At 38.7% G+C, this 22,788-nt stretch overlaps 1 protein-coding gene across 1 annotated transcript in view; it reads right to left on the reverse strand.

Annotated features, from left to right (window-relative positions):
* LOC123242010 (interleukin 1 receptor accessory protein) overlaps positions 1–22,788 on the reverse strand; it is a 110,617-nt gene that overhangs the window by 8,344 nt on the left and 79,485 nt on the right. Inside the window, exons 6-9 of the mRNA XM_044669505.1 lie at positions 19,712–19,797; positions 18,508–18,656; positions 8,802–8,951; positions 7,205–7,348 (exon numbers count right to left, since the gene is read on the reverse strand). Of these exons, the coding sequence (XP_044525440.1) occupies positions 7,205–7,348; positions 8,802–8,951; positions 18,508–18,656; positions 19,712–19,797 (529 nt within the window). The remainder of the gene's footprint in view (positions 1–7,204; positions 7,349–8,801; positions 8,952–18,507; positions 18,657–19,711; positions 19,798–22,788) is intronic.

A 22,788-nucleotide genomic window follows, 5' to 3' on the forward strand; every position in this document is an offset into this window, starting at 1 on the left:
AATTAGGAAAGAAACAAGCAGGATACTCATTCTCCCAGCTCTGTGTCTCAGACCCTGTTTTAAAAAGGGGTCAGGCTAGGCAGAGTTTGCCTCAGGGAGATGGAATAAATTGATATATTGAAAATAAATTTGAGTTGGGCTGGAAAGCCCAGATGCAGTTCCCCTGCCAGCCAGAGACTTTCCTAGACACTGTTTGTGGGTGATTACATGCCCGCCACTTATGAAGGCTTCCAAAGACTTGGCAGTATCTTCAGGGGACAAAGTATCTACTCCCAGCAACCCAGCCTAAATAAACCACATTCCTCTATCTTCTATTTGCTGGAGGGATGAAGGTGGGGGACTGGACTCCCTGAAATGCTCTTGTAGAAAATTGTTCCTTTGTCCAACCTAAAGGAGAAGGAAAACCAGGGGCGATCTCTCACCACAGTGAGATTTTCCCCAATCCTTTTGCCTTCAGACATTTTTTAAGGAAGAATAGGAGAGGCCATGTTCCTCACTGCTGGACCAACTAGGCCTCTTCTTCACAGGCATAGCCACCTGCAGCTGCTTCCAGAACCTGCCCTGAGGGTACTTGGACTTCTCCCCTTTCCACTTAATGACTGTGAGTGCAGTCTGGGCCCGCTTCAGCTCCTTCACCTTGGTCTCCTTGACAGCTTTGTACTGCACTAAAATGACTTGGACGCTGCCCCTAGAGGCCATGCTTTCTAAGCCAGCTTTGAGCTCCAGGAGGCTCTGGGTCCCCTGGAGGATGTAGTTTGGACTCAGGACAACCAGCAGCCGTCTGCTTTTCTGAATGAAGCTCAGAGTCTCATCTGTCACAACTGAGAGAGAAAAGACCACGGTAGTTAGTAGGGATGGAGGCCAGGTCACACTCCCTCTGGGTATCCATTGAAGAAGAATATCCAATGATAAGAGAAGGGACTGGCCAGTGAGGTCAGGATGAGGTTCTTAACTTGGGCTCCCTTTCTGGATGGGGAATGGATGGAACACACACTGATCACTTGAATGATGGAACAAACGTTTCCCAAAGGATAAAAAGAGGAACCAAGTTGGGCTGAAATGGGACAGTTCTGTCCTCTGGGAATTGGGGCTTCAGAACCTAGTTCTGAGGAAAAGGACATATACATATGTGTGTGTAGAGAGAGAAATACATATATATGCATATTCATATGTGTATATGTATGGCAAAGAATTGGAAACTGAGGGACGCTCAACAATTAACTAGGGAATAGCTAAAAAAGCTATGTCATATGAATGCAATGGGATACTATTGTGATTTAAGAAATTAGGAAGGGGTGGTTTAAGAGAAACCTGTGAAGATTTATATGAACTGATGAACGAGAAGGACAGAAATATTGTAAGGATAATCAGCTCTGAAAAACTTAACTCTAATCAACACAATGACCCAAAACAGCTGCAAAGGACTCATGATGTAAAATATTATCCACCTCCAGAGAGAGAGAACTGATGGTCTCAGAGTATAGGTTCAGGTATCTCTTATCTTAATTTTTTTTTTCAGTATATGACTAATGTGGAAATATGTTTTGCATGGCTTCAGATGTATAATGGGTATCACATTTCTTGCCTTCTCCATTGTAGGGAAAAGAGAGAGGGAGAAAGGGAGAAAATTTGAAGCTATAAGTAAAAATTAAGTGAAAATAATAAATAATAATAAAATAACCCTGTTCTGGGTGCCAGGAAGAGGTGGATAGGCTCGATATCAAAATCACTTGGAAAATCTCAATTCTTTCCATAAGAGCTGATAGCTGGATAAGGATAAAATCTAGGGCGTAGATCACGGGAGATTCTATGATCAGGAGGTAAGCAGGCCTGCCACCACTGGTACCTGGACACTTCCCAAAGAAGAAACTCTGATGAAGAAAAGAGACAGGTAGAGCCCAGTAGCTAGAGAGCTGGACCTGGATGGAGCCAAAGGATCTGAGTTTGAATCTTGTCCGACTTACTTCCTATACACCCTTGTGTAGCATTCACCCTTCCTGTGCCTCAGTTTCCTGCTCTATGAAATAAAGGGGTTAGACTCCTCCTACTCAAAAAGTCGATGATTCCACGACTATGGAAAGAAACCTTTGTAATAATCCTAGGTGAGCCATATATTTTCTCTTGTAGCTATCACTGAGAGGTTGTGACCCTTTGTACTGGCAAATGCCTAGAATACCTTCTGTCCCATCACCTGAGCCACTATCCTGGCTTCCTCCAAACCTCAGCTCCATCCCATCTGGATATAAAGCTTATTGTTTACATGATCTGTCCTCCACTAGAGTATTAGCTCCTTGAGGACAGGAATTGCTTTTTGCCTTTGCTGGTATTCAGTTTCACATAGCCAGCATCTGGCACAGGAGAAGAACTTAGGAAATGTATGTTGACTCTAAGAGGGATTGGAATAAATGAATGAATGAGTAAATGAGAAAACATTTACTTGGACAGCTTAGTGGCTGAGTAGATAGTGAAGCAACTATAGAGACAGGAGGTCGCAGGTTCAAAGATGGCCTCAGACACTTCCTAGCTTTGGGACGTTGGGGAAGTCACATAATCCCAAATGACTAGCCTTTATTGCTTTTCTGCCTTGGAATTGATACTTGGTATTTCTTCTAGACAGAAGGCAAGGGTTTAAAAATGAATGAATGAGTTTACCTATAAAAGCAATGGTTTGGACTAGAGGCTTTCCAAGTTCTCACCCAGTTTGATTCCAATCTTCTATGATCTCTTTTAATTATTGTCACTAGGCTCTAAAAGGCTCAAATAAGGTATTATCTGTAAGGGGTCTGACAGACTTCAAAATGCTAACCAAAGGAGAGTTATTATTAATGTTCATTTTGGCAGCACTAGACAGAAATATATCATGATCCTTTTAGTTTCCCCCCAAAGTCTCTACAGCCACAACTGGGTCCTTCCTGTCATCTTGACTTGAGCATGATGCCATCATCCTTGGACAGCATCTTCTGAAAACAAGTCTAACAACTGAGAGAGATTTGGAATAATAAAAGAGTCTCTTCTTTTTGCTCTGGGGTCTAGTCTCAATGGTGTAAATTAGTCCCTAGATTCCCCCTCCCTAAAAACTCATTAATGCAGAGCTCAGTGCTTCTGCAGTGACTGTCTGAAATGTCAGTGTTTCTCTGACAAGTAAAAGCCTCCTTTTGGTCAGGAAAAAAAATACCAAGGGAAAGGGGTTGGGCAACTCGATTTCTCTGTCAAAGCTTCTGATCATTTTCTGTCACCAAACCCTTGGGGTTAATCCATCTCATGGGGGTTGCTCGTCAAACGCTCTGTAATCCTCTTTCCAGAATGGGCACGGTTACATGCCAGGACCCATGTTCTGGCTTAAGAAGTCTATTCCTCAACTTGCCCTGTTCTCAAGAGTACTGGTAGAAGTCTCACTTTCCCCAGAAGTACAGACATCACAGTGAGAATCCTGAAATGAACACTTTGCAGAGGGGTAGCAACAAAACGGACCATCTGCCCACACAGCCTAGCCACCAGCTACTCAAAGAGATGAAAGGAAGCTGCAAAGTGTCCCAAAGGAAAAGAAGAGATCTGACAATCCGCTCCGGAAGGGAAAAGTCCCCTGAAAGAGCATCCAGGGACACATGCTGAAGAGCTGCCTTTCAGGGATCTCTTTTTGGAGTGTTCATCATGACCTGTTTGAGGGATTTGTCAGAGTGGATGAGCCGTATGACTTTCCAAAGAAGTAATAAAGATATAAATGTCAAGTAATGTAAAATCAGACTCTCTGAAGTCCCACATCAGGCCAGTCATCCTCACTCCCTCTAGGGCCTGGCAGTATTGGGAGAAAGCGTGCCTGATCTAGACTAAGAAAAATCTGGGTTGAAATCCCCTTCAGACGCTTGGAAGCTGGGAGATCCAAGACAAGTCCCTTCAGCTCTATGGCGCTCGGTGCCTCATCGGAAAAAGGAGATGGTTAGACACAACGGCCTCAGAGAGCTCGCCAACTCTCAGTTTATAATCCTAGAAGGTGACGTTTCAACTACAGTTTTAATTTACAAGGTTGGTGAGGGCAGGGGCTGGGCTGCTCTGTCTCCTTAAGCTTCACCTGCCCACCCAACCATCTGGCATACAGGAGATGTTCAGTAGTTATTTTTGGTGAATAGATGAGTTAGTAGAGATGAAATCACATGGCATGGCCATCATCCTTCATTGTTTCCTTCCAAAGAAGACTTCCAAAAAAGTCAAGTTGGTTTTATGAATGAAGTGAAGCTCGAGCCCAGTTTGGACCCGGGGGGGGGGGGGGGTTCTATTGCTAGAGAGATCCGGTGTTGAACGCAGCAGTGGTGCACCCTCCCACAATGAAAAGCCAGCCTGCTTCTAATTTATCCCTGTAGAGGAGATCAGGAGTGGGAGAAATCATGGCAAGTGAGTCATTTGTTCAACAAGCAATCATTAAACACCTACTGTGTGCCAGGCACTGTGCTACAGCTGCCATAAATAAGAGTGGATGCAGAGAAGAGATGTCAGCTACTGAAGAGATTAGATCGCTGGGTTCAGGCACTTTAGCAATGACTCCTCAAGAGAGATATGCTAATGAAAATGGATTCTTAACTGCATAAGAAAGCAGGCCCAGAGGATCTTCATTTGGCAGCACATATGCCATTGCTTGGCATTATTCCATGGGCTCTCCAGTGGCAAACTTGCATTTCCTTCCAAGCAATCTGAATTGCAGACTTATTAAATTGGGGTATCCTCCCTTCTGTCAATTTGGATAAAAATCTAGTGTATTTTCTGAGAAGGTATAGAGTAATAGGAAGGAGAAAGGAATCTATCAGAAAAAGGAACTAGCACTCCAGTTCCTTCCTTTTCCAAGAGCAAGAGGGTCGATGAAAAATCACTGACTCTAAAGTCAGAGGTTCTGGTCTCAATTCCTGCTTCTGTGCATCCCTGGTTGGGCTATCTGGGAAAAACCAGTGGCCCTTTTGGGCCTCTTGACTGGAGCTTCAAGACAAGGGCATTGGGGTAGCTAGAGTAGGGCTTCTAGACTTTTGGGGGGCATCATGGTCCCCTTTGGAAGCAGTTGGGTGAAGTCTATAGACCCCTTCTCAGAATCATATTTTTTTTAATGGACAAAACCCATAGGTTGACAAAAAAAAAAGATATTGAAACACAGCTATATACATAAATACATGCATGCATATGTACATATGTGCACGTGTGGGCACATACACATGCATATCAATATGTTTTTATATATTTACATATGCATGTACATATTTACACAAACTATAATTCGATATTAAAAATAAAATAAAAAATAAACTTTAAATGAAATATAAATTTAAGATGTAAAAAACTATTTTAGTAATACATTTAACTATTAAATATAAAACACATGACTACAATTTATATTTTATTTGCTTACTCATTTTTTTTTTAAATTTTAAATGCATAGATTGCAGGTTAAGAACCCTCGAATGAAATGATCTCGCAGGTCACTTTCATCTCTCAATCTATGATTTCATGCTTTCATAAAAATAATCTCTTTAAGCCAGGTAAGAGGAAGGATCTAAAGATCTGGGAAGGGCACAATTCCATTCTCTGGTATTATGGAATTAAAGGGAGGGCAACGAGAACAAATTCAAACCAAAAATGGCATCAGAAATGGATCTGAAAAGGAAATCTCAAAGATGGGGTTCTTAACCTGGGATCTATAGACTCTCCCCACCTACCCTTGACCAAGGAATCTTGGAGAGATTTCAGGGAGACCCTGAACTTGGAAAGGGTAAGTTGGGGGGTTATTTTATTTTTTACTTTCTAATTGAAATTTAGCATTTTCTTCAACTGTTTAAAAACATGATTTTTTTTTACTATGAATATGACTAGCTTTTTGATACAGGTTTTGTCTAGTCACAGACATATAATTCACTTCCTGTAATGATTTTTAAATTAAACTTAAAAACCTGATTCTAGATAATACGTGTATAATCCATAGCAAATTGCTAATCATCTCTGAGAAGGGGGACTGAGGGGAGGAAGGAAGACAATTTGGATCTAATAATTTCAGAAAATGTAAGTTGAAAATTGTTAGTACATGAATTGGAAAACTAAAATCTTCTTGAATTAAAACAAGGTTCTAAGAAAGGATCCATAGGCTTTCCTAGACTTTCACAAGTGTCTCTGACTCAAACTAATCTAATAAAACCTGTTCCAAGATCTCTCCTGGAAATCTTTGGAACATTTATCAAGAAGAGTTTTTGTCATGAGGAATTCTGAGGTCCAGAGCAATATTCTTTGAGGGCAAAGATTATATTGTTTTGTCTCAGTTTCTCCGACACCTAACATAGCACTTGGCACAGAGAAGGGTTGTTGAAATAAATTGATTGACACTTAGGTCAGAAGCAATGAGAGTTATCTAACCAGTTATAAAGGACCTCTTGGTCTCCCTGGTTTCCTTCAAATCCCAGCTTAAATAGAATCTTATTCTTTTTTTTTTTTTTAAAACCCTTACTTCCATCTTGGAGTCAATACTGGGTATTGGTTCCAAGGCAGAAGAGTGGTAAAAGTAGGCAATGGGGTCAAGTGACTTGCCTAAGGTCACACAGCTGGGAAGTGTCTAAGGCCAGATTTGAACCTAGGACCTTCTGTCTCTAGGCCTGGCTCTCAATCCACTGACCTACCCAGCTGCCTTAAATAGCATCTTCTAAAGGAAATCTTTTCCAAACTCTTTTAATTCTAGCATAATCCCCTTTATTAATTATTCCTCTTTTTATGTACATAAATTATTTTTTTTTAACTCTTACCTTCCATCTTTGAATCAGTCACATATACTGGTTCCAAGGCAAAAAAGAAATAAATGTTAGGCAATGAGGTTTAAGTGACTTGTTTAGGGTCACACAGCTATAAAGGGTGGGAGGATGGATTTGAACCCAGAACCTTTCATCTCTAAGCCTGGATCTCAAGTCACTGAGTCATCTAGCTGTGTCATACATACATTGTTTTGTACATATTTGTTTGCTTGTAAGCACCCTGAAGGCAGGGATGATGTCATTTCAGGCTGGATCCTTGACACCCAGGAGGGTGACCTGGAGCCAGGAGGCAGGTACTTGGTGAGGGCTTGTTGGAGGGAAAAGAAGATTAGAAGCACCCACATGGAAGCAGGAAATGAGGTTAATCCTAATTCTGAAGACAGGGATGGCAGACCTGGCTTTTCTAGCCACTGCTGATGGGCAATACCTACTTCCCCCAGGCAGGCTATCTCTGTCAAAGATGCACAGCTTGTATCCGAATTCATTCTCCAACACTCCTCGGAGAGTCAGAAGGACGAATTCCTCTTCTTCAGCATTCCTTGCATAGGAAACATAAATATCATACTCTTTCCCATCTGGCCAAAGGAAACACAGAAGCAAGACGTTACCGGTGAGGCAATCTTCCCCCGTGGAGACCCCTTTGCATGTTTAATCATGAGTAGCTGTTTTGAGAAATATATCAATTGAAATATCATTCTTCTGTCATATTTTATTGCATTCCAATTTCAGAGGCCAGATTTCATAGAAAACAATATGGTTAGGTTTGAACCATCTAAAGTGCATGAGGTAGACAAGACTAAAAGACTGACCCCTTGTCAGATACATTGCAAAAGGGTCTTTCTGTAGGTCTGTATTGGATGAGGTAGTCTCAGAGGTCCCATCAGTCGAGGAAATTCAGTAACTCTAACCAATAGAATGTGAGCTATTTGAGGACAGGGAATGTTATTAGACATTCTTTGTACCCCCTCCCTAGGACTTAGCAAAAAGCAAGGATTTAAATAAATGTTTATTGCCTCATTGCTTAATAGTAAATCCTCAAGATGGTTACACCCCATATGAAATACATTATGTGGAAATCTATATACTCAAGGGGTTTGCCATACATGGAGGAGTTGTGAAGGGAACCAAACCAATTTGGCATCACTGTCAAATTTGAGGAGAGTGTCTCAGGTGTACCACATCACACCATGATCATTTTTGAGTTTTGAGATCACTAAAAAGAGATCACTTTCTCATGTGAAAATATTAAGATTCTGCAACAGCCCAGAAAGTCTTATGAATTAAAAGATGGGTATACTGGACCCATTCCCTTATCAACTGTCCTTTCCCCCCTAAGAATTAAAGCTTTCCTTGTGCTTGGAATGTGGTCTTGTGAAGAAGGCCATTAAGATTTGGGGATTTCAGATTTGGTTGTCAAAAAGGTCTAAGGAAAGGCTGATTTCCCCAGGGTTTTCCTGATACAAAAATTTTTCCCCACTCTGCAAAATATGATTCATCTATATGTCTCATATCATTATTATCATTTCACCGAGAAGCTGTTGCAGTATTTTTCTTCTTTCCAGAACACAGGAATAATAATCACCCTGGAATTTATACCAATTACAGGGATAAAGGTAGGTCTATTAAATGGAACACTTTTGCTCTGTTTATAGTTACTCAGGAAAAATGAGAAAATTGCTAAAAAATTGCATCAAGTATTCTTTCAAAAAGTGCTACTTCTGGAGCTTGTTCTTGGGTCAAGACATAATGCCTTTGGGGCTTTGTTTTTGGTATGGCCCAAGACAATAAAGCTTCAGGAGAATAACGATGATCTAAAGTTATAATAAGACATTCAGTCATGAAAAAGGAAAAACCTAAAGATTCTTACTTGATTTTACTCAAGGAAATGAAGAATTGGATGGAATAGATGACCTCTAAGGCTGCTTCTAAGTTTAAATCTATAACTCGAAGATTTCCTGAACATTCTTTGGAAAAACTTTCCTCAAAAGGTAGCAGAAAATATGGTTTCCATAAAGATTGCTAGCTTACCCAAAATGGTTTCATCTGTCCCAAAATGAGCCCGGTAGAACAGGACCATCTCAAGCCAATAGACATGGTAGACTACAATCAGAATGATGATGAGCACAATGGTCACTGCAAATCCACAGGCCAGCTCCACGGTGTATCTTGGAGGTACCACTGAAGTCAAAGACAGAATTACAGATCAGCTTGAATCATAACACTTGCCATTTTTGTCAACCTCAGCAGTTGTCCAAGGTCTTTGAAATGCTTTATCTCATTTGTGTCACCCAATAACCCTGTGGGAGAAAGGCAGGGTAGGAATTCATATCTTCATTTTACAAAAGCGAAAACTGAGAATCAGTGTTATTGATTGACTTGCCCAAGGTTAAATAGTAAGATGCAGGACAAGGACTAGAAATCTGAATCCTAGTTACAATGAAAAGTTATTTAATTCACCAAATATCTGGTAAGTACTTGTCAAGCAATTGCTTGGTAAGTCATGTTGAAAGAAATTGTCTTGCGATCGGTAAAGGTGATATTGATTATAAATATCAACTCAGTTGCAAAATCTCTCAGAGAAGATGATGGAAGAGTGGGAGGGGGTTATTCCAGCAATCCTGGCTGCTGGGTAAGGTTCAAACTCATAGACTGTTTGAGCTCAGGAATTCTGTGTGCATTCATGAACTGTACCATAATCATTTGCTACATAGATGATACTAAAACAACCATGTATTCATGCTGAGTCTGGCATCAATGTAGTAAGCTCCCAGGAGAGTGGGGAATAAGGTTGTCTATGAAGTGGCAAGCCAATTGAGGTCAGAAATTGAACATGCCAATGTGTCCTTGTTTATCACTGTGGGATCAGGCCCGCTGGGGACCACTGTAATTTCAGTCCAAGTAGAATCGAGAAATCCAGTCTGAAGTAAGAAATATTGCTTAATATTAATAAAAGACAGCAAGAATTAGAGGGGAAAATAGTTTAAAATATACTTGATGAGAAATGCAGCTATGGAATGTCTTCTTATAGGCATTTAGAGATAACATTCGAAAAGGACAAAATCAGTCTAAAGTCGGCAAATATCTGACAAGATTTCTATAACACACGTTTCAGTCAAGGACAACAGAGCCACTGAATTTGATCATGGACATCAAAATGCCAACTGTGACTCATGAGGAAGTAGAAATGATATAGAAGACAAAAAAATGGAGAGGAAAGCTAAAACAGAGCAATGTAATTCCATAAACACTTATTAAGTTTCAACTATGTTCCAAGGACTGTGCAAAGTGCCAAGAGTTACAAATAAGAAAAAAAAACATTCTCGGCCCTCAGGGAGGTTACAGTTTACTGGGGGAAAATAATTTGCAAAAGGAGCCATGAAGTGGGTTGGGGAAGGGACTCTTAAGGGTACTGAGGTCAGGGATATTTTATTCCATATTTGAAACCAGGTGGGACTAAAGATGCACCTGGATTGAACTGATTTCTTCCTTCTATACAGGAAGACCATGGAAGGAATTTGGTACTCTGCCCTCCAATCAGAAGGGAGAAGAATCTGAGGAAAGTGTTATCAAGGTGAAAGTTAGCCCCCTGGTGATGAATTTAGAATGACTGATGAGCAAAAAGAAAAAAAAAAAAGATTAGCTTATCCTAAAAGGTCATTTTGTTCTGTGTAGTTGAAACCAGGTAGAGTTACTGATGCAAAGTGGATTGAGAGCAAGTAGAATTGAAAGAGGTCAATGGTAATGCAGTTTTGAAGATGTTAAGGGAGATATTCTTGCCATAGTTTTCTAATTGGTCTGTTTGCCTCAAGTCACTCTCCACTCTAATCCATCCCCATTTGGTTAACAAAGCAGCTTCCCTAAAGCACTGATAAGATATGTTCCTCCCTACTTAATACATCCCAGTGACTTGCTATCACTTTTATAATTAAGTATAAAGCCCTCTGTTTGGCTTTTTAAAAGCTTTCACAACATGTCATATTTGTGCCTTTCTAGAATTCCTATACCTTATCACTCTCTAAGTACTCTATCATCCAGTACATTGGCCTCCTTTAGGACTCAGTTCAAATACTTTCTTCTGCAAGAAGATGTTCCTGATACCTCTTCCCTTTGCTAGAACATATCCTCTGATATTATTTTCCATGGGCTCTGTGTGTGTGTATGTATATATGTATGTATAGGGGGAGGGGGAAAGATGGATGGAGGAATAGAAGGATAGATAGATAGATAGATAGATAGATAGATAGATAGATAGATAGATGATAGAGCAAGGGCATGATTATTTGTATGGAAGTATGAGAATCTTGAGGACAAGAACTATTTTTTTCTCTTGATAGAGTAAAGGAAGGTTATCATTCTACATGACTTCAGCACTTAGGAGAGTGCCCAGACTACAGTAAGTCTTTACTGAATGATTTGTTTAATGAGAGATTGATTAGGTTCTAGAGGCATCTGAATGAGGAGATAACAAAGTATTGAGAAAAATCGTGGACCTTATTAGTAAAAAGAAATGTATCTAAGAGAATAATTAGTGACCCAAATGATTACTATCCCATTTTTTTAGAAAGAAATGATGGAGATAATCTACAAATACATTCAAAGCATCCTTGATGAGGGCATTAAAATGAAATGGGAAGGATATTGAAAGCAATATTCCTTAGCAGGCCACATTAAATTCTGTTTATAAAAAATTAGATAAGTCTTTCCTAGGGGGTTCACTCTATTCAAGATAGAAGTAAAAATTAAAATCTTCCTTGCCTTCAAGGGACTTAGATTCATTGGCTGAAGTAACAGTGACACGGAGAAATATAAAGTTTTATATATGGAAGGATCATCTTTTAGGCAAAGGGGTGAGCTTTTGCAATTACTTAGAGATAAGAGAAAAAATGTTGTATATATAGAGAAGAGCAACTAGTAAAGTTGAAGTGGTTCCCAGAGCACGTGACAGGAAGTATTATCAATTTAATTCAGGAGAGATCGATTGAAGCCAGTTTGTTGTTTAGTCAGGTCAATAAGCATTTATTAAGTATCTACTATGTGCCAGGCCTTGTAATAAGTGGTGGGCATACAAAGAAAGGCCAGAATAGAGTTCTGTTCTCAAGGAGTACACAGTCTAAGAGGGGAAACAATTTGAAAACAAGTAGGAACAAAGATGCTCTAGATAGCCTAAATTGGAGATAATCACTTGGGGGAAGGCACTGAGATTGAAGATCACTGGGAAAGGTTCTCATACAAGACAGAATGAGAAAGAAGACTTGGAAGTGAGGAAGAAGAGTTTAAAAGGGAGAAAATCTTGGCATAGGAGGCAAAGAGGGAAAATTCCCATTTAGGTGATAGAATGTTGTGTATAAAGAATGGACAGATGGATGGGTAGAAGGATGGATGGATAGACACTGGTTGGCAAAAGTGATTACTATGTTAAAAGGCAGGCAGTCATTAAGTGCTTATTAAGTGTTTACCATATCCCAGGCTGATATAATATATTTCTATGGACACGTGGGGACATTAAGAACTACATTTCCCATGATTCCTTGAATTCTTACAAGCGTGTGGTCTAATGACTTTATCTATCAGCATGGCTTTAATTAAAATACTAATTTATATTATTATATCAGCCTTTATCATTTTTTTATCATTATAATTTTGGCAACCTTACGAAGTTTGGAAATCGAATTCTCAATTTTCTAGATAGTCCAAGAGGAAGCCATGTGGCTCTGGGACCCAGAGTCTCAGAAGCCATCTTTTTCCTCGCCCAGTCCTCTTCCGATTTTCCCCAGCCTAGAGGCTGTTTTACTGGGAAGAGAGACAATGGCCTTAATGGCTGTTGGGCTATGAATTATTTTGCTCAATGCCCCAGGCCTGGTGGCCCTTGGAGACGCTAAAATGCTGGTGCCCAGCCAGTGTGCCTCTACCGAGACCTGAGCTCCATTCCTGCCGCGCCGAAAGCCTGCAGCCTCCCAGTGCCTGTGATCTCCGATCCTGACTTGCTGGTGCTGCTGGAGTCCAGAACCCTGAGCCCCAACAGCGATGACCCCCGGCTGCTGCTTTAACTGCCACCCAGTCCTGCCTTTGCGGAGATCTCGATCTCCAGAGACTGCTTCAGCTCTGCCGCTAAAGATTTGGGTAGTATATTCCCCTTTCTCCCTATTTCTAGCCCTCCACGTGTTTCTCTAAAGACCTAATTTAGCCACCCACACAAGCTCTACACATGGGATTTTCTACCAAACTCTTTCCCTAGCCCCGAGCCCAAATACCCGACCCCACATGGAACTAGCCTTTACCTTTAATGGGGCCTCATGGCCTATTCAGACTTTCTTGTGATTAAGAACTAAAATTCAGGGGAAGAAATATTCACCCCATACCTGCTCAGAACTTTGAACTGAGAGCAAAGACTGATTATAAAAAAAAAAAACCCTTAAACTCAGCAGAACTCAATCTTTTAAACCTCAGAACTGAATGTTTTTAAAGAGACTTTGTATCTTACTGTATTTTGCTAATTACTTTTGTGAATTAATTTTGCTTATTTCGTTGATTATCCTGTTGCACTAAATCATTTAAGTTAATGAAGTTTGTGGCTGTTAGATTAATTCTGTTTATGATTTTATTGTAACTCCCAAATAATGAGAAAAATCTATTAGAACTGGTAAGAGGTTTTGACCAGCTTGTTACTCTAATACTCACATTATATTTCCTACACATTTTTAATGTTGTAACTTGCCTTATGTATACTGGTTTTATAGAGCACATGTTCTTTAAAATTTATTCTGTCTTGGTAATTGCAAAGAACCTTGAAAGTTTCCATGCTTTGAATATTACCTTGTAATTTTACAAGAGGTATTTTTTAACTTTTACTTTAAATCCTTAAGAATTGTTGTCTTAAAGGATAAAGCTTTTATATATTTTATTATAAGAGAAATTATTGCCTTAAATGGGTAGAAGCATTTCCTACCCAGGATTTTTTAAAACAGGAAGCCAAGGAGCTCCTGTATATTCTTATCTGAGGATAATTTAGACCAGAAGGTTTCTTTTTTAAATATCAGATTTTGCTATGGAAGCAATAACAGAGTTTGTTGAGAAACTCTTAGCCAAGATTTACAAGTTGTAACAAGTATATAATTTTTAAACATCATTGTTTATTGTTTTAAAATGTGCTATTGGAAATTATGGTACTCTATTTGAATGTGCATTGTGAATCTGCTATTTGTAAGATCCATTTACACTCACAAAATGAAAACCTCATTTTTGGGTAACATAACCCTTCTAGTTCTAAGATATATATATATATATATATATATATTTGATTTTTAAAACTTTTTTTTTAATGAGAGCAATTGATTTTTCCTTTTTCTCATCTTGTACTGGAAGTACATATATAATCATTATTTATCTTTTTTTATAAGCTTAATGCAAATACCTGAGCCTATAGGACTGTGATTAAAAGCCTTTCTGTCTGATTCTACAAAAAGGGAACATGAGAGCTGTTAATCGTGCTAAAGAAAGCACATGGTCAGAGACTTGACTGACTAAAAATCTGCATAAATTGCGGCGTTCTATGCCAATACTTTAGGGCTTGGAAATTGGGGTTTGAGTCCTGGAGTCCCAGTCTTTTCTAAAACTTTAGAGGACGTGGGTCCCCTCGACTTAGATTCCTAGAAAGCACCTAAGATTGATTATTTATTTGGCTCAGTTCCCTGAAAAGCTGATGATAAGCCAGATCAGAGAGAGACATTTTCCTTAAGTCCTGGCCCTGAATGGGTAATTGCAATCTGCTGAATTCACTTTAATTAGACCTCCATTCAAAGGTCTAAGTTTATTTTCCCCAGATTTTTGCACATTTTACATTTCATTCACAAGTTAATTTTTTCTTCTTTTTTTTTCTTGAATTTTATTCTTTTATTTTGCCAATTGATTTCATACAACCCCCAGGACTCAGCCACTCATCCTTAGCTGACCTGAGGTACCCTTTTTAAGGAAAAAGGTGTTTAGTATTTCCCTCAGAGGGATGGGATGTCTGTTAAGTTTTTTTAAAATTCGATAATGTAAAAATATATGTATATTTAACTCTTTTAGGAGTAATTTCAGGGGGAATTGTATAAACCTTAAAAAATGTATGTTTTGTAATTTATAATGTAAAGTTTAAATTCTTTTGAGAATAATTTCAGGATAAAGATCTTGCCATCTCCCCAGAATCCAGACAACGAACCTGTTTGGTGAAGACACCATGAAGATGTCTGAAAAGCCTTCACTGTACCATGAAGACCAAATTTGAACTTTGGGGTGCAGTTGATTGAACTATGGGGAGTGGAAATTGAGTTGTATATATTGTTTTAATTGTACACTGTTATACCAATAGGGGACTGCCCCCAAATTGGTTTTTTGTCAAATGCGACTAATTTTATCCATTCATTCATCTATTTCTTTTGTCCCCAGATTCCTGACAATTTAGAAGTTGTCTATTTTTGCAGGTCCAGCAGAAGAAAAAGAGCTAACCTTTTTTTTTTGCCGGACCTCAGGGGGAACTGTAAGAGTAGAATCTGGGAGATGCCACCTAAAAGTATATATATATTTTCTATGGACACGTGGGGACCTTAAAAACTACATTTCCCATGATTCCTCATGGTAGACAGGAAGTGGGAGGATGTAAGAAAAAGAAATATATACTCCTGTAATGCCTTTGAACTTCCTCTCTTCTAGCTACTTGAGCTACATGGAGGTAACAATTATGGCTAGGCGGCAATTTTGAATTCTTACAAGCGTGTGGTCTAATGACTTTATCTATCAGCATGGCTTTAATTAAAATACTAATTTATATTATTATATCAGCCTTTATAATTTTTTATCGTAACACCACCTAGGATGTTAACTTTCTATTCTTTCTCACTTGACTGTCTAATGATAATTTCTGTGTAGTAAATTAGCTATTAATTATCATTAATGTTCCTTTTCTTAGCCCTGGTATCTGAGGTTAGAGATGTGGTCAGAAATTCAGATCTGGCAAAGCAATAGATGGATGCCAAGGGATTGGCAGTGAAGTCTGTGTGACCTTGGGCAATCTGCTTAATCCCTATGATACCCAAATTCCTCACTTGTAAAATGAAGAGGTTGGATTAGATGTTCTCTAAGGTCGCTTCCAATTCCAAATGAATGATAATTTGTCTTTATCAGTAAATAGTGTCATGGGTCAAATCAGGAATGTAGCAACCAATATTAAATGAAAGCAAAAGAGTTGGTCACCAGGTGCACTTGTTAGTGGAGAAAGTTACAGAGTCAAGAGACAAAGTATGGATCATAAGATTGGCCACAGAATCTGAGAATGGGAGCCATGGGAGGAACCTCAGGGAGCATCCATCTGGTTTATATCATACTCCAACAGAGTCTCCTATATAACATTCTTTTTGTGTGTATCCTTTTTTGTTGTTTTTCTAGGTAAACATGCAAAAAATTTCCATATTGTTCATTTTTTGCAAAAGAATAATCATAAAAAAACAACCCCCTACCAAAAAAAAAAAAAAAAAACTCAAATAAAGTGAAAAAATCATCTGCTTTGATCTGCTTTGATCTGCATTCTGACACCAACATTTCTTCCTCTGGAATTGGATAACATTCTTTTTCATGAGTCCCTCAGAATTGTCCTGGATCATTGTATTGCTGATAGTAGCAAAGTCTAGCACAGCTGGTCATTCCACAGTATTGCTGTTATCGTGTACATTGTTCTCCTAGTTCTGCTTATTTCTGTCTGCATCAGTTCCCTAAACAATGACATTCTCGACAATTGCTCAATCAACCTCTGCAAGAAGATCTCTAGAAATGGGAAGTCCACAACATCTAGAGGTCACCCATTTCACATCTGTCCACTCTTATTTTTAAGAAGCTTTTTCTCTAGGATTTTTTAAGTAGACCATCATATCATCTGCAAAGAGGGATAGCTTAGTCTCCTCATTGACTATTTTCTCTAATTGCTACTGCTAGTGTTTTGAGGTGATAATGGGCATCCTTGTTTCACTCCTGATCTGACCCAACACAAATACACACACACACACACATATATATATATATACATACTATAGACATACCCTATAAGAAATATTATCAGAAGAATCATGTAATTTTTCCTTTTTTAATTCTTTTACTGATTCTTTCCATTTTTATATCATAGGCATTTTTTGATCTACCCCTCCCCTAAGTAAAACTGTCCTTGTAATGAAGAAAAATCCAACTATGCCAAACCAGTGGGTCTATGAATGGCATCAATCAAAATCATATATTTTAAAGGAGGAAATGGCAGAGTTGAACCAGTAGACAATTTGCTTCAATTGCTGCAACAGCTGCACTTTTAAGACTTGGAGGCAATAGGACCCAGCACCAAAGCATTCCCATTTCCACTGAGTAGTTGGGCTAATACCGTGGCACCAAGATCACGTAAGCCTTTTGCTTCTCTGTTGATGGGCTTGATGATTTTCTGGAGCTGCCACATTCTAATATGAAGGTTCTGCTTGAGAAGGCAAGGCAGGGTGCCACAAAATTCAGAGTACATTCACTAGAGCTCTGGGGTAACTCGCTCTGTCAGCTTGGGAACTGGTTCCCCTACTTAAGCTCACACCGTATGGTCCTTTTATAAGAAGGGAATAAAAAAAAGCTATTGGTTGTCACCTACTCCAGGTTAGTTGTGCTAACAGTGGCAGTGATATTTGCTAATGATCAGGAGGTAAGTGCCCCCCCCATGATGTGCCTTATCTTCTCAGGCTCTTCTATTGGGGATATAGAAGAGCATTTACTTCTGAAAGGATTTTTTTTTCTATTATTCAATATCAAATAGTCATGAGCAAGGCACTGTATATGATGCCAACCAAACTGGCTGGACACCTAGAAGATTCCATGAAGTTAAGCTTGGTAGCAGTGGGACACTCACTTACAGGTAATGCCATAGAAGAGAAGGAGAGAACAAGAAGGAAGTTGGTGGGGGGGAGGGAGGAATAAGATTTAAAATAATTTATTAACAACTATTTTAGCCAACTTCTATGTATGATTAAATATATTACAGTATAATTAGCAACATTAGCCACTGGGGAAAAATAAAGACAAATATAACATAGTTCTTCCCCTCAGAAAATTTAAAGAATCCCATAATTCTTTAGGGAATTCTTTAAGGGACCCTGAAAGTCATATAATTCAACCCTTACCCAAAAAGCAACCTCCTGATAACATGCCTAAACTGTTGAACCTTTCCTTGAACACTTCAATGAGAGAAGACGCATTACCTTCCAATGGACCCCATACCATTTGGGGACAGAGCTACATTAGGATGGTTTTCTGGCAAAAACTACATTTGTCTATTCTTAACTTCTACCCTTTCCTGCCCTCAGTAAATGAACAGGCCTAGGCTATTTCCTCCTTCACATGACAGACACTCAAATTCTTGAAGTTTGTCTGCCTGAGTTCTCTTCAAAAGTGCTTTGACTTACAACGTGATTTGTTACCATGGTCATGCACATCCTAAGATTCTTCCTGCTTTTGTATCTCAATCTCCTTTAGCAGTGTCTGGTGAAGCCAATGGACTTCTTCTCCCATTAAGGTTTTTAAAGGCACAAAATGAAATGAGCAGGATTACAAAGGAGGTCAATTATTTTTAATACAAATTTTAAAATATGAATAAACTCAATGACAACAAGAAGTTCTGAGCCCCCAGTAAAGAATGGCTGTTATAGCATGGGTGCTCACACCCTATGACCCAAATTACCTATCTGTTTCACAATGGCTTGTTTTACAGATTCTCCTTTTTCATTTCTTGCGTGGCAGGTGTAGTTGCGTTTCAGGTCCTCAGAAGTCACTTTTTTGATGCTCAGTATCCTGGTTATTGTTCTGTCTCCAATAACTGAGACTGTCTCACTGGGAAAGAGAGGGCAACATGGATTACTGATGTTGTGACCCCAAGGAGGAAGACTCACATGCAAGGTGAAAGTCAGGATGGAAAAAAAGCAGAGATGAGTAATGGGGCTTTGGACATACAGATGGTGCACAATGGATCTATGCTTTTGCCATCATACATTCAACCAAGCAAGAAATATTTACTTACTGAATCAACCAGCATCTGCTAAACTCTTATGTGATAATCACTGTATGAATCAATGGCAAAACAAAGAAAAAGCAAAGATAGTCCTTGCCCTCAAGAAGCTTACATTCCAATGGGGGAAAATGTATAAATGAGAACATGCAGAATAAAAGGTATCCTTAAAGGAGAAAATACAAGCAGCATGTGGGACTGAGAAAGGTCTCTTATGGAAAGTGAGATTTGAGCCGAATCCTTAAAAAAGTCACAGATCCTAAAATTTGGAGGTAGAGAGAGGGGATTCCATGCATGGAGAATAGCCAGCGGAAATAAAACAGAGAGAAGGGAAATGGAGAATTTTGTTCACAGAGGTCAGTGTGACTAGCTTATATAGTGTGAAAAAGGGAACGGAATGTGAGAAGCTTGGTGATGTAGGAAAGAGATTTAGATGAAATGACTTTCTATTTGGTGCTGGAGAAAATGACAAGATGAGAGTATTGAGAGAGATGGCAGAAGACATGCGTTAGAAAGCAAAAAATCACTTTGGCACCACTTTAGAAAGTAATTTGTAATGGAGATGGGGTTGGGTCAGAGAGATATATTAGAATCTTGTTACAGGAGGGCAGAGAGAAGATGCTAAAAGTAATGACAGAGAAAAATGAGAAATGGGTACATATATGAGACATGTTGGAGGGCAGGGGAATTATAAGATTTGGAAATGAGATATGTGGGGTAAATAAGAGAGAGGAGTTGAGGATGATGCCAAGGTTGAGTGCCTGAAAAGGATACCAATGCCCTTAAAAGTAATAAAGTTCAAAAGAGGGGAAATTTATTTTGGTTGAGTAGAGATAACTATTTCTATTTTAGATGTTGCTATTTTATATGCATATGGTACATCCTGTTCAAAATGTTCAACAAGAGTTGGCGTGATATAGGATAGGTGCCCAGAAGAGAGACTGGGGCTGGATAATGATCATCTGCCTAAAGGGAGCAATTAAACCCATTATAACTGATAAGGTCACCAAGTGAGAGAGTATAGATATAAAAGGGAAGTAGACTCAGGACAGAGCCTTGGGATGATAGAAACAGTTAATTGAGAATGGTAGTAAAAGAAATTGATAAGGACTAACAAATGGAGGGGAAGAAAACCAAGAGATAGTAGTAATGAAACCCCTCCCCTTTCCCCAAAATTGTGTTCTCTCACAAGGATAAATGATTCACAAAGTCACATGCTGTGGAGAGACTTTTTACAATAATGGAACAGTAAGGAAAGACCACTGGAATTAGCCATAGAGCCTTGGTAACCTTTGACAGAGCAGTTTCCATTGAATGATGAGGTCAGGAACAACATTACTTATTATGTATAAGACATGAAACTACAGCATGGTGGTTCAAGGGAGAGCCAAGAAAGATCATTTCCTCAAGAAATTTCTAATCTATTATTGAGTAGGAGTTGGGTAAAGTCACCTCCACCAATAACTAAGATGACAAGGAAAGAGGGATAAGTAGTGTAAGGTCCTAGCAGTGGCTGGTTTATCAAAGAAAGGGAACCATTTCCAGATAATCTATGCTGCAGGGACCAAATGGTGAGATCTCAAGGATGTTCCTCATACCATGAGAAAGAAGATGTTCTTTGTGGAGAGAATTACATTAATGTTAGCAAAGATTTTGGTAAAATAACTCATACTACCCTTTCTGGAGAAATAAGATGGATTTTGAGATGTTTGGGTGATCAGGTAATTCCTGGACTAATTATTTATAATGGCTCCATGTCAATATAGCTAGAAGGGTAAGGTTGGATGTTACTGAATTGTTTTTATTGATGATTTGGAAGAAGCAGAGAGAGAGTACACATCACATTTTCAGATGACACAAGGCTGACAGGAAGACCTAAAACAAAGGAAGACTGAATCAAGACCTCAAAGTATCTTGACCACCTTGAAGATTTAGCTGGATCTAAGGGAAATTCAATAGGTATAAATGCAACATTTTCCACTTGGGTATAAAAGATCAAAGTTAGAAATGTAAGATGAGGGAGGCAGAGTTAGTGAGAAGTTGTTCTAAAAAGAGAGCTTTGTGAACTACAAGCTGGACTACACAGAGAGTGATTCATAATATCAGGGCATTAGGCAAAAGGCTGTTTCTTGGTCATGGAGCAAGCAGAAGAAGGAGAAGGATCAGGGCATATAGAATAAAACTGCAGTCTGTAGGGAAGGTGTCCTTATCAAATGCTTCACCACATGTAACATGACGTAGAATGTAATGGGAAACTAACATATGAAAATGGGCTCTAGTATTTTACTCCATATTCATATTCTATACACCGGCTACTGGGTGGCCATCCTACAAACATTAATTAAGGGTCACAAGGGAGAGGGGACAGGGATTTGGGCAAAAATAATGGGTGACCTTATTGATACTTTTTAATTTGTGATTTGCAACGTTCCAAAGAGCAAACATTCCATTTTGTCCTTTCAATCATTCTAGGAGTTGGGTACTATGGATATTAGTAGACTCATTTTGTAGATGTATAAACTGAGTCTCAGAGAGATTGAATGACTTACTAAGATCACCCAGTGAGTGTCAGAAGAAATATTTAACCCTGACTCTCAGGGCAGGCATTTGTAATATAAATTGATATATTTTAAGTTATTGAGTGGCTGGTATTTCCCAAGATATACCAATCAAATTATTGGCTAAACCTGGACTCAGTTCATAACGACTTCAGCATTGTTGAAAAAATCATTCTGGGCACTTGTCGTACTCACCATGTACAAAGAAAATAAACTTTGGAAAGAAACATTTTTTAAAGCAGCAGGCTTCATTTTGTTAATACAGTATAAACTTTATGAATGGCAATTTAGGGTTTTTCTTTTACTAGTTATCCCTAGTGTGAGCTTAACAAGTATTTATTGAAATAAATGTTGCTGTTGTTCACATAAACTTTCCTTTCATGCATTTTAGACTACTTCTCTCTTTCTAGGAGACAATTAAGGACCAGAATTCTTAGTCTAAAAATTAGCATAAGAACTCACATGAAAAAATGGTGAATCCCCTAGCAGGTAAGTACAGTTACTATTCATCCATCTCCAACTCTATGCTTAATTTTTTTCTTGACTCATAGAAAAGAATCAATTGCATTTGAAGAACTACCTAATGTCATTAATGTAGACACATAAAGCAGAGGAAGAGCTCAGCATTGTCTAGTAATGAATTCAGTTTTATTATTGTTTTTGAAATATATGCAATTGAGCTCTATCTCCTCTCACTAAAAACCAAACTGGAAATACTTTTTTTCCTCCTCTATTCAAAGCTGGAAAGTCATATTAGGTAGGGATGTAATGAAATTGAAGAGGTGAAAGTCAACCTAGTTTTTTTTTTTAATTTGCTTAGCAATTTATTCTGTTACTCTTCATCAACTTTTAAGATTAAAGATGGGAAGCATAAGTTTTCATTTTCAAATTTGAAACTGCTTAATAAGGAAATTAAATCTCTAAGACATTTTACTGATTACAAAGGCTTGAAGAGGTTGAGCATTAAATAAGAAAGAGTCATAGACAGATGAAAAGGAGAAACTGACAAAAGCAAAGACACAGATTTAGAAAGAGGCAAAAAGAGAAACATGACTCATAGGAGGGAACAATGTACAAGGAACAGTCATAGTGATTGTCATGTAGAATCGGGCTTATAAAGGCAGAGGGATGAATTTTCATGGATTAACAGACCTAATTAAAGCCCTGAAATTTATTTATTTAGGATGTTGACCCAGCTTGTTTTTAAAAGGGTTTGATGTTGCTTTATAAACTTTAAGACCTTGCTCCTAAAGACTTTAGGAGGAGACAACTACATATTGGCTCCAAGACAGAAGGTAAGGGGAAAGAAAGAAAGGAAGAAAGGAAGGAAGGAAGGAAGGAAGGAAGGAAGGAAGGAAGGAAGGAAGGAAGGAAGGAAGGAAGGAAGGAAGAAAGAAAG

Source organism: Gracilinanus agilis, chromosome 3, assembly GCF_016433145.1.
Source record: "Gracilinanus agilis isolate LMUSP501 chromosome 3, AgileGrace, whole genome shotgun sequence".
NCBI classification, from domain to species: Eukaryota; Metazoa; Chordata; class Mammalia; order Didelphimorphia; family Didelphidae; genus Gracilinanus; species Gracilinanus agilis.